The sequence below is a fragment of the Megascapheus bottae genome, chromosome 4 (genome assembly GCF_031878675.1).
Source record: "Megascapheus bottae isolate mThoBot1 chromosome 4, mThoBot2.hap1, whole genome shotgun sequence".
In the NCBI taxonomy this organism is placed as follows: Eukaryota; Metazoa; Chordata; class Mammalia; order Rodentia; family Geomyidae; genus Megascapheus; species Megascapheus bottae.
This window is the reverse complement of record NC_143512.1, coordinates 85,442,062-85,454,611: the sequence shown is the minus strand read 5'-3', so window position 1 is coordinate 85,454,611 and position 12,550 is coordinate 85,442,062. Positions and strand designations below refer to the sequence as shown.

At 59.4% G+C, this 12,550-nt stretch overlaps 1 protein-coding gene across 1 annotated transcript in view; it reads right to left on the bottom strand.

Moving 5' to 3' along the window:
• Slc6a3 (solute carrier family 6 member 3) overlaps positions 1 to 12,550 on the bottom strand; it is a 47,120-nt gene that overhangs the window by 19,559 nt on the left and 15,011 nt on the right. Inside the window, exon 5 of the mRNA XM_090331193.1 lies at positions 2,761 to 2,895. Coding sequence (XP_090187319.1) covers positions 2,761 to 2,895 — 135 coding nt within the window. The remainder of the gene's footprint in view (positions 1 to 2,760; positions 2,896 to 12,550) is intronic.

Sequence of the window (12,550 nt, the reverse complement as noted above, 5' to 3'; positions counted from 1 at the left end):
ACACACAGTGACACAGACTCCACGAGACACTCCTGATCACACACAGTGACACAGACCCCACCAGACACTCCTTATCACACACAGTGACACGGACCCCACCACCCACTCCTGATCACACACAGCGACACAGACCACACCACCCATTCCTGATCACACACAGTGACAGAGACCCCGCCACCCACTCCTGATCACACACAGTGACACATAACTCACCACCCACTCCTGATCACACACAGTGACGTGGACCCCACCATCCACTCCTGATCACACACAGTGACACGGACCCCACCATCCACTCCTGATCACACACAGTGACACGGACCCCACCACCCACTCCTGATCACCCACAGCGACACGGAGCCCACCACCCACTCCTGATCACCCACAGTGACGCAGAACCCACCACCCACTCCTGATCACACACAGCGACGCAGACCCTACCACCCACTCCTGATCACACACAGCGACACAGAGCCCACCACCCACTCCTGATCACACACAGCGACAGAGCCCACCACCCACTCCTGATCACCCACAGTGACGCAGACACCACCACCCACTCCTGATCACACACAGTGACACAGACCCCACCACCCACTCCTGATCACACACAGCGACAGAGCCCACCACCCACTCCTGATCACACACAGCGACAGAGCCCACCACCCACTCCTGATCACACACAGCGACACAGAGCCCACCACTCACTCTTGATCATCCACAGTGACGCAGACACCACCACCCACTTCTGATCACACACAGTGACACAGAGCCCACCACCCACTCCTGATCACACACAGTGACACAGACCACACCACCCACTCCTGATCATCCACAGTGATGCAGACACCACCACCCACTCCTGATCACACACAGTGACACAGAGCCCACCACCCACTCCTGATCACACACAGTGAGACAGACCCCACCACCCACTCTTGATCACCCGCAGCGACGCAGACCCCACCACCCACTCCTGATCACACACAACGACACAGAGCCCACCACCTACTCCTGATCACACACAGTGACACAGAGCCCACCACCCACTCCTGATCACACACAGTGACGCAGAGCCTACCAGACACTCCTGATCACACACAGTGACACAGACCCCACCACCCACTCCCGATCACACACAGTGACACAGAGCCCACCACCCACTCCTGATCACACACAGTGACGCACACCCCACAACCCACTCCATCACACACAGTGACACAGACCCCACCAGACACTCCTGATCACACACAGTGGCACAGACCCCCACTCCTGATCACACACAGTGACACAGACCCCCACTCCTTATCACACACAGTGAGACAGACCCCACCAGAAACTCCTGATCACACACAACAACACAGAGCCCACCACCCACTCCTGATCACCCAAAGGGACGCAGACCCCACCACGCACCCATGATCACCCACAGTGACGCAGACCCCACCACCCACACCTGATCACACACAGCGACACAGAGCCCACCACCCACTCCTGATCACACACAGCGACACAGAGCCCACCACCCACTCCTGATCACACACAGTGATGCAGACCCCACCACCCACTCCTGATCACCCACAGTGACACAGACCCCGCCACCCACTCCTGATCACACACAGTGACACAGAGGCTACCAGACACACCTGATCACACACAGTGACACAGAGCAAACCACCCACTCCCGATCACACACAGTGACGTGGACCCCAACACCCACTCCCGATCACACGAAGTGACACGGACCCCACCACCCACTCCTGATCCCACACAGTGACACGGACCCCACCACCCACTCCCGATCACACACAGTGACGCAGACCCCACCACCCACTCCCAATCACACACAGTGACGCAGAACCCACCAGACACTCCCGATCACACACAGTGACACAGATCCCACCAGACACTCCTGATCACACACAGCGACACAGACCCCACCAGACACTCCTGATCACACACAGCGACACAGAGCCCACCACCCACTCCCGATCACACACAGTGACGCGGACCCCACATGGACCCCACCACCCACTCCCAATCACACACAGTGACGTGGACCCCACCACCCACTCCCGATCACACACAGTGACGTGGACCCCACCACCCACTCCTGATCACACACAGTGACACGGACCCCACCACCCACTCCCGATCACACACAAAGACACGGACCCCATCACCCACTCCCGATCACACACAGTGACAAGGACCCCACCACCCACTCCCGATCACACACAGTGACAGGGACCCCACCACCCACTCCCGATCACACACAGTGACAAGGACCCCACCACTCACTCCTGATCACACACAGTGACAGGGACCCCACCACCCACTCCCGATCACACACAGTGACAGGGACCCCACCACCCACTCCCAGTGACAGGGACCCCACCACCCACTCCCGATCACACACAGTGACAGGGACCCCACCACCCACTCCCAGTGACAGGGACCCCACCACCCACTCCCGATCACACACAGTGACAGGGACCCCACCAGCCACTCCCGATCACACACAAAGACACGGACCCCACCACCCACTCCCGATCACACACAGTGACAAGGACCCCACCACCCACTCCTGATCACACACAGTGATGCAGAACCCACCAGACACTCCTGATCACACACAGTGACACGGACCCCAACAGACACTCCTGACCACACACAGTGTCGCAGACCCCACCAGACACTCCTGCAGGAGCCCAGCACAGGTGGAGTCATCAGGCCAATAGCATAGATGGCTATACTCACAGAGGCCTCACAGAGACGGTAGAAGTCCACGCTCAGGTATGCTCGGATGCCATCCATGGCTCCAGGCAGGGTGACGCCACGCAGGAGCAGGGCAGTGAGGACCACGTAGGGCATGGTGGCTGTGATCCACACGACCTAGAGGGTCACAATGCCCACAGGTTACAGCTGGCTCTACTGAGCTCCAACTGGCCAGAATGGTGTCCACCTTGCCAGCCATGTGCACAGGTCCACCCCTGACCACGAACACTCAGTCCATTCCTCACCACCTCCACTAAGTCCACTCCCGACCACCTCCACTCAGTCCACTCCTCTCCACGTCCACTCAGTCCACTCCTCACCACCTCCACTCAGTCCACTCCCGACCACCTCCACTCAGTCCACTCCCGACCACCTCCACTCAGTCCATTTCTCACCACCTCCACTCAGTCCACTCCTCTCCACCTCCACTCAGTTCACTCCTCACCACCTCCACTCAGTCCACTCCTCTCCACCTCCACTCAGTGCACTCCTCACCACCTCCAGTCAGTGCACTCCTCACCTCCTCCACTCAGTCCACTCCTCTCCACCTCCACTCAGTCCACTCCTCTCCACCTCCACGCAGTCCACTCCTCACCACCTCCACTCAGTCCACTCCTCACTACGTCCACTCAGTCCACTCCTCTCCACCTCCACTCAGTCCATTCCTCACCACCTCCACTCAATCCACTCCTCACCACCTAACTCAGTCCACTCCACACCACCTCCACTCAGTCCACTCCTCTCCAGCTCCACTCAGTCCACTCCTCACCACCTCCACTCAGTCCACTCCTCACCACCTCCACTCACTCCACTCCTCACCTCCTCCACTCAGTCCACTCCTCACCACCTCCACTCAGTCCACTCCTCACCACCTCCACTCAGTCCACTCCCGACCACCTCCACTCAGTCCACTCCTCATCACCTCCACTCAGTCCACTCCTCTCTACCTCCACTCAGTCCACTCCTCACCACCTCCACTCAATCCACTCCCGACCACCTCCACTCAGTCCACTCCCGACCACCTCCACTCAGTCCATTCCTCACCACCTCCACTCAGTCCACTCCTCTCCACCTCCACTCAGTCCACTCCTCACCACCTCCACTCAGTCCACTCCTCTCCACCTCCACTCAGTCCACTCCTCTCCACCTCCACTCAGTCCACTCCTCACCACCTCCACGCAGTCCACTCCTCACCTCCTCCACTCATTCCACTCCTCACCACCTCCACTCAGTCCACTCCTCTCTACCTCCACTCAGTCCACTCCTCACCACCTCCACTCAATCCACTCCCGACCACCTCCACTCAGTCCACTCCCGACCACCTCCACTCAGTCCATTCCTCACCACCTCCACTCAGTCCACTCCTCTCCACCTCCACTCAGTCCACTCCTCACCACCTCCACTCAGTCCACTCCTCTCCACCTCCACTCAGTCCACTCCTCTCCACCTCCACTAACTCCACTCCTCACCTCCTCCACTCAGTCCACTCCTGTCCACCTCCACTCAGTCCACTCCTCACCACCTCCACTCAGTCCACTCCTCTGCACCTCCACTCAGTCCACTCCTCTCCACCTCCACTCAGTCCACTCCTCTCCACCTCCACTCAGTCCACTCCTCTCCACCTCCACTCAGTCCACTCCTCTGCACCTCCACTCATTCCACTCCTCTCCACCTCCACTCAGTCCACTCCTCACCACCTCCACTCAGTCCACTCTTCTCCACCTCCACTCAGTCCACTCCTCTCCACCTCCACTCAGTCCACTCCTCACCACCTCCACTCAGTCCACTCCTCTGCACCTCCACTCAGTCCACTCCTCTCCACCTCCACTCAGTCCACTCCTCTCCACCTCCACTCAGTCCACTCCTCTCCACCTCCATTCAGTCCACTCCTCTCCACCTCCACTCAGTCCACTCCTCTCCACGTCCACTCAGTCCACTGCTCCACCTCCACTCAGTCCACTCCTCTACACCTCCACTCAGTCCACTCCGCTCCACCTCCACTCAGTCCACTCCTCACCACCTCCACTCAGTCCACTCCTCTCCACCTCCACTCAGTCCACTCCTCACCACCTCCACTCACTCCACTCCTCACCTCCTCCACTCAGTCCACTCCCGACCACCTCCACTCAGTCCACTCCTCACCACCTCCACTCAGTCCACTTCTCTCCACCTCCACTCAGTCCACTCCTCACCACCTCCACTCAGTCCACTCCTCACCACCTCCACTCACTCCACTCCTCACCTCCTCCACTCAGTCCACTCCTCACCACCTCCACTCACTCCACTCCTCACCACCTCCACTCAGTCCACTCCTCTCCACCTCCACTCAGTCCACTCCTCTCCACCTCCACTCAGTCCACTCCTCTCTTCCTCCACTCAGTCCACTCCTCTCCACCTCCACTCAGTCCACTCCTCTCTTCCTCCACTCAGTCCACTCCTCTCCACCTCCACTCAGTCCACTCCTCACCACCTCCACTCAGTCCACTCCTCACCACCTCCACTCACTCCACTCCTCACCACCTCCACTCAGTCCACTCCTCTCCACCTCCACTCAGTCCACTCCTCTCCACCTCCACTCAGTCCACTCCTCTCTTCCTCCACTCAGTCCACTCCTCTCCACCTCCACTCAGTCCACTCCTCTCCACCTCCACTCAGTCCACTCCTCTCCACCTCCACTCAGTCCAGTCCTCACCACCTCCACTCAGTCCACTCCTCTCCACCTCCACTCAGTCCACTCCTCACCACCTCCACTCAGTCCACTCCTCACCACCTCCACTCAGTCCAGTCCTCACCACCTCCACTCAGTCCATTCCTCTCCACCTCCACTCAGTCCACTCCTCTGCACCTCCACTCAGTCCACTCCTCTCCACCTCCACTCAGTCCACTCCTCTCCACCTCCACTCAGTCCACTCCTCTCCACCTCCACTCACTCCACTCCTCTCCACCTCCACTCAGTCCACTCCTCACCACCTCCACTCAGTCCAATCCTCTCCACCTCCACTCAGTCCACTCCTCCCCACCTCCACTCAGTCCACTCCTCTCCACCTCCACTCAGTCCACTCCTCTCCACCTCCACTCAGTCCACTCCTCACCACCTCCACTCAGTCCACTCCTCTCCACCTCCACTCAGTCCACTCCTCTGCACCTCCACTCAGTCCACTCCTCTCCACCTCCACTCAGTCCACTCCTCCCCACCTCCACTCAGTCCACTCCTCTCCACCTCCACTCAGTCCACTCCTCTCCACCTCCACTCAGTCCACTCCTCACCACCTCCACTCAGTCCACTCCTCATCACCTCCACTCAGTCCACTCCTCTCCTCCTCCACTCAGTCCACTCCTCTCCACCTCCACTCAGTCCACTCCTCACCTCCTCCACTCAGTCCACTCCTCACCACCTCCACTCAGTCCACTCCCGACCACCTCCACTCAGTCCACTCCTCACCACCTCCACTCAGTCCACTCCTCACCACCTCCACTCAGTCCACTTCTCTCCACCTCCACTCAGTCCACTCCTCACCACCTCCACTCACTCCACTCCTCACCTCCTCCACTCAGTCCACTCCTCACCACCTCCACTCAGTCCACTCCCGACCACCTCCACTCAGTCCACTCCTCACCACCTCCACTCAGTCCACTCCTCTGCACCTCCACTCAGTCCACTCCTCACCACCTCCACTCAGTCCACTCCTCTGCACCTCCACTCAGTCCACTCCTCTCTTCCTCCACTCAGTCCACTCCTCTCCACCTCCACTCAGTCCACTCCTCTCCACCTCCACTCAGTCACTCCTCTCCACCTCCACTCAGTCCACTCCTCACCACCTCCATTCAGTCCACTCCTCACCACCTCCACTCAGTCCACTCCTCTCCACCTCCACTCAGTCCACTCCTCACCACCTCCACTCAGTCCACTCCTCACCACCTCCACTCAGTCCACTCCTCACCACCTCCACTCAGTCCACTACTCTGCACCTGCACTCAGTCCACTCCTCTCCTCCTCCACTCAGTCCACTCCTCACCACCTCCACTCAGTCCAGTCCTCACCACCTCCACTCAGTCCACTCCTCTCCACCTCCACTCAGTCCACTCCTCACCACCTCCACTCAATCCACTCCTCACCACCTAACTCAGTCCACTCCACACCACCTCCACTCAGTCCACTCCTCTCCAGCTCCACTCAGTCCACTCCTCACCACCTCCACTCAGTCCACTCCTCACCACCTCCACTCACTCCACTCCTCACCTCCTCCACTCAGTCCACTCCTCACCACCTCCACTCAGTCCACTCCCGACCACCTCCACTCAGTCCACTCCTCATCACCTCCACTCAGTCCACTCCTCTCTACCTCCACTCAGTCCACTCCTCACCACCTCCACTCAATCCACTCCCGACCACCTCCACTCAGTCCACTCCAACCACCTCCACTCAGTCCATTCCTCACCACCTCCACTCAGTCCACTCCTCTCCACCTCCACTCAGTCCACTCCTCACCACCTCCACTCAGTCCACTCCTCTCCACCTCCACTCAGTCCACTCCTCTCCACCTCCACTCAGTCCACTCCTCACCACCTCCACGCAGTCCACTCCTCACCTCCTCCACTCATTCCACTCCTCACCACCTCCACTCAGTCCACTCCCGACCACCTCCACTCAGTCCACTCCTCACCACCTCCACTCAGTCCACTCCTCTCCACCTCCACTCAGTCCACTCCTCACCACCTCCACTCAGTCCACTCCTCTCCACCTCCACTCAGTCCACTCCTCTCCACCTCCACTAACTCCACTCCTCACCTCCTCCACTCAGTCCACTCCTGTCCACCTCCACTCAGTCCACTCCTCACCACCTCCACTCAGTCCACTCCTCTGCACCTCCACTCAGTCCACTCCTCTCTTTCTCCACTCAGTCCACTCCTCTCCACCTCCACTCAGTCCACTCCTCTCCACCTCCACTCAGTCCACTCCTCTCCACCTCCACTCAGTCCACTCCTCACCACCTCCACTCAGTCCACTACTCTCCACCTCCACTCAGTCCACTCCTCTCCACCTCCACTCAGTCCACTCCTCACCACCTTCACTCAGTCCACTCCTCACCACCTCCACTCAGTCCACTCCTCTCCACGTCCACTCAGTCCACTCCTCTCCACCTCCACTCAGTCCACTCCTCTGCACCTCCACTCAGTCCACTCCTCTCCACCTCCACTCAGTCCACTCCTCTGCACCTCCACTCAGTCCACTCCTCTCCACCTCCACTCAGTCCACTCCTCTGCACCTCCACTCAGTCCACTCCTCTCCACCTCCACTCAGTCCACTCCTCACCACCTCCACTCAGTCAACTCCACACCACCTCCACTCAATCCACTCCTCTCCACCTCCACTCAGTTCTCTCCTCACCACGTCTACTCAGTCCACTCCTCACGACCTCCACTCAGTCCACTCTTCTCCACCTCCACTCAGTCCACTCCTCTCCACCTCCACTCAGTCCACTCCTCACCACCTCCACTCAGTCCACTCCTCACCACCTCCACTCAGTCCACTCCTCACCACCTCCACTCAGTCCACTCCTCACCACCTCCACTCAGTCCACTCCTCTCCACCTCCACTCAGTCCACTCCTCTCCACCTCCATTCAGTCCACTCCTCTCCACCTCCACTCAGTCCACTCCTCTCCACGTCCACTCAGTCCACTGCCCCACCTCCACTCAGTCCACTCCTCTACACCTCCACTCAGTCCACTCCGCTCCACCTCCACTCAGTCCACTCCTCACCACCTCCACTCAGTCCACTCCTCTCCACCTCCACTCAGTCCACTCCTCACCACCTCCACTCACTCCACTCCTCACCTCCTCCACTCAGTCCACTCCTCACCACCTCCACTCAGTCCACTCCCGACCACCTCCACTCAGTCCACTCCTCACCACCTCCACTCAGTCCACTTCTCTCCACCTCCACTCAGTCCACTCCTCACCACCTCCACTCAGTCCACTCCTCACCACCTCCACTCACTCCACTCCTCACCTCCTCCACTCAGTCCACTCCTCACCACCTCCACTCACTCCACTCCTCACCACCTCCACTCAGTCCACTCCTCTCCACCTCCACTCAGTCCACTCCTCTCCACCTCCACTCAGTCCACTCCTCTCTTCCTCCACTCAGTCCACTCCTCTCCACCTCCACTCAGTCCACTCCTCTCTTCCTCCACTCAGTCCACTCCTCTCCACCTCCACTCAGTCCACTCCTCACCACCTCCACTCAGTCCACTCCTCACCACCTCCACTCACTCCACTCCTCACCACCTCCACTCAGTCCACTCCTCTCCACCTCCACTCAGTCCACTCCTCTCCACCTCCACTCAGTCCACTCCTCTCTTCCTCCACTCAGTCCACTCCTCTCCACCTCCACTCAGTCCACTCCTCTCCACCTCCACTCAGTCCACTCCTCTCCACCTCCACTCAGTCCAGTCCTCACCACCTCCACTCAGTCCACTCCTCTCCACCTCCACTCAGTCCACTCCTCACCACCTCCACTCAGTCCACTCCTCACCACCTCCACTCAGTCCAGTCCTCACCACCTCCACTCAGTCCATTCCTCTCCACCTCCACTCAGTCCACTCCTCTGCACCTCCACTCAGTCCACTCCTCTCCACCTCCACTCAGTCCACTCCTCTCCACCTCCACTCAGTCCACTCCTCTCCACCTCCACTCACTCCACTCCTCTCCACCTCCACTCAGTCCACTCCTCACCACCTCCACTCAGTCCAATCCTCTCCACCTCCACTCAGTCCACTCCTCCCCACCTCCACTCAGTCCACTCCTCTCCACCTCCACTCAGTCCACTCCTCTCCACCTCCACTCAGTCCACTCCTCACCACCTCCACTCAGTCCACTCCTCTCCACCTCCACTCAGTCCACTCCTCTGCACCTCCACTCAGTCCACTCCTCTCCACCTCCACTCAGTCCACTCCTCCCCACCTCCACTCAGTCCACTCCTCTCCACCTCCACTCAGTCCACTCCTCTCCACCTCCACTCAGTCCACTCCTCACCACCTCCACTCAGTCCACTCCTCATCACCTCCACTCAGTCCACTCCTCTCCTCCTCCACTCAGTCCACTCCTCTCCACCTCCACTCAGTCCACTCCTCACCTCCTCCACTCAGTCCACTCCTCACCACCTCCACTCAGTCCACTCCCGACCACCTCCACTCAGTCCACTCCTCACCACCTCCACTCAGTCCACTCCTCACCACCTCCACTCAGTCCACTTCTCTCCACCTCCACTCAGTCCACTCCTCACCACCTCCACTCACTCCACTCCTCACCTCCTCCACTCAGTCCACTCCTCACCACCTCCACTCAGTCCACTCCCGACCACCTCCACTCAGTCCACTCCTCACCACCTCCACTCAGTCCACTCCTCTGCACCTCCACTCAGTCCACTCCTCACCACCTCCACTCAGTCCACTCCTCTGCACCTCCACTCAGTCCACTCCTCTCTTCCTCCACTCAGTCCACTCCTCTCCACCTCCACTCAGTCCACTCCTCTCCACCTCCACTCAGTCACTCCTCTCCACCTCCACTCAGTCCACTCCTCACCACCTCCATTCAGTCCACTCCTCACCACCTCCACTCAGTCCACTCCTCTCCACCTCCACTCAGTCCACTCCTCACCACCTCCACTCAGTCCACTCCTCACCACCTCCACTCAGTCCACTCCTCACCACCTCCACTCAGTCCACTACTCTGCACCTGCACTCAGTCCACTCCTCTCCTCCTCCACTCAGTCCACTCCTCACCACCTCCACTCAGTCCAGTCCTCACCACCTCCACTCAGTCCACTCCTCTCCACCTCCACTCAGTCCACTCCTCACCACCTCCACTCAATCCACTCCTCACCACCTAACTCAGTCCACTCCACACCACCTCCACTCAGTCCACTCCTCTCCAGCTCCACTCAGTCCACTCCTCACCACCTCCACTCAGTCCACTCCTCACCACCTCCACTCACTCCACTCCTCACCTCCTCCACTCAGTCCACTCCTCACCACCTCCACTCAGTCCACTCCCGACCACCTCCACTCAGTCCACTCCTCATCACCTCCACTCAGTCCACTCCTCTCTACCTCCACTCAGTCCACTCCTCACCACCTCCACTCAATCCACTCCCGACCACCTCCACTCAGTCCACTCCAACCACCTCCACTCAGTCCATTCCTCACCACCTCCACTCAGTCCACTCCTCTCCACCTCCACTCAGTCCACTCCTCACCACCTCCACTCAGTCCACTCCTCTCCACCTCCACTCAGTCCACTCCTCTCCACCTCCACTCAGTCCACTCCTCACCACCTCCACGCAGTCCACTCCTCACCTCCTCCACTCATTCCACTCCTCACCACCTCCACTCAGTCCACTCCCGACCACCTCCACTCAGTCCACTCCTCACCACCTCCACTCAGTCCACTCCTCTCCACCTCCACTCAGTCCACTCCTCACCACCTCCACTCAGTCCACTCCTCTCCACCTCCACTCAGTCCACTCCTCTCCACCTCCACTAACTCCACTCCTCACCTCCTCCACTCAGTCCACTCCTGTCCACCTCCACTCAGTCCACTCCTCACCACCTCCACTCAGTCCACTCCTCTGCACCTCCACTCAGTCCACTCCTCTCTTTCTCCACTCAGTCCACTCCTCTCCACCTCCACTCAGTCCACTCCTCTCCACCTCCACTCAGTCCACTCCTCTCCACCTCCACTCAGTCCACTCCTCACCACCTCCACTCAGTCCACTACTCTCCACCTCCACTCAGTCCACTCCTCTCCACCTCCACTCAGTCCACTCCTCACCACCTTCACTCAGTCCACTCCTCACCACCTCCACTCAGTCCACTCCTCTCCACGTCCACTCAGTCCACTCCTCTCCACCTCCACTCAGTCCACTCCTCTGCACCTCCACTCAGTCCACTCCTCTCCACCTCCACTCAGTCCACTCCTCTGCACCTCCACTCAGTCCACTCCTCTCCACCTCCACTCAGTCCACTCCTCTGCACCTCCACTCAGTCCACTCCTCTCCACCTCCACTCAGTCCACTCCTCACCACCTCCACTCAGTCAACTCCACACCACCTCCACTCAATCCACTCCTCTCCACCTCCACTCAGTTCTCTCCTCACCACGTCTACTCAGTCCACTCCTCACGACCTCCACTCAGTCCACTCTTCTCCACCTCCACTCAGTCCACTCCTCTCCACCTCCACTCAGTCCACTCCTCACCACCTCCACTCAGTCCACTCCTCACCACCTCCACTCAGTCCACTCCTCACCACCTCCACTCAGTCCACTCCTCACCACCTCCACTCAGTCCACTCCTCTCCACCTCCACTCAGTCCACTCCTCTCCACCTCCATTCAGTCCACTCCTCTCCACCTCCACTCAGTCCACTCCTCTCCACGTCCACTCAGTCCACTGCCCCACCTCCACTCAGTCCACTCCTCTACACCTCCACTCAGTCCACTCCGCTCCACCTCCACTCAGTCCACTCCTCACCACCTCCACTCAGTCCACTCCTCTCCACCTCCACTCAGTCCACTCCTCACCACCTCCACTCACTCCACTCCTCACCTCCTCCACTCAGTCCACTCCTCACCACCTCCACTCAGTCCACTCCCGACCACCTCCACTCAGTCCACTCCTCACCACCTCCACTCAGTCCACTTCTCTCCACCTCCACTCAGTCCACTCCTCACCACCTCCACTCAGTCCACTCCTCACCACCTCCACTCACTC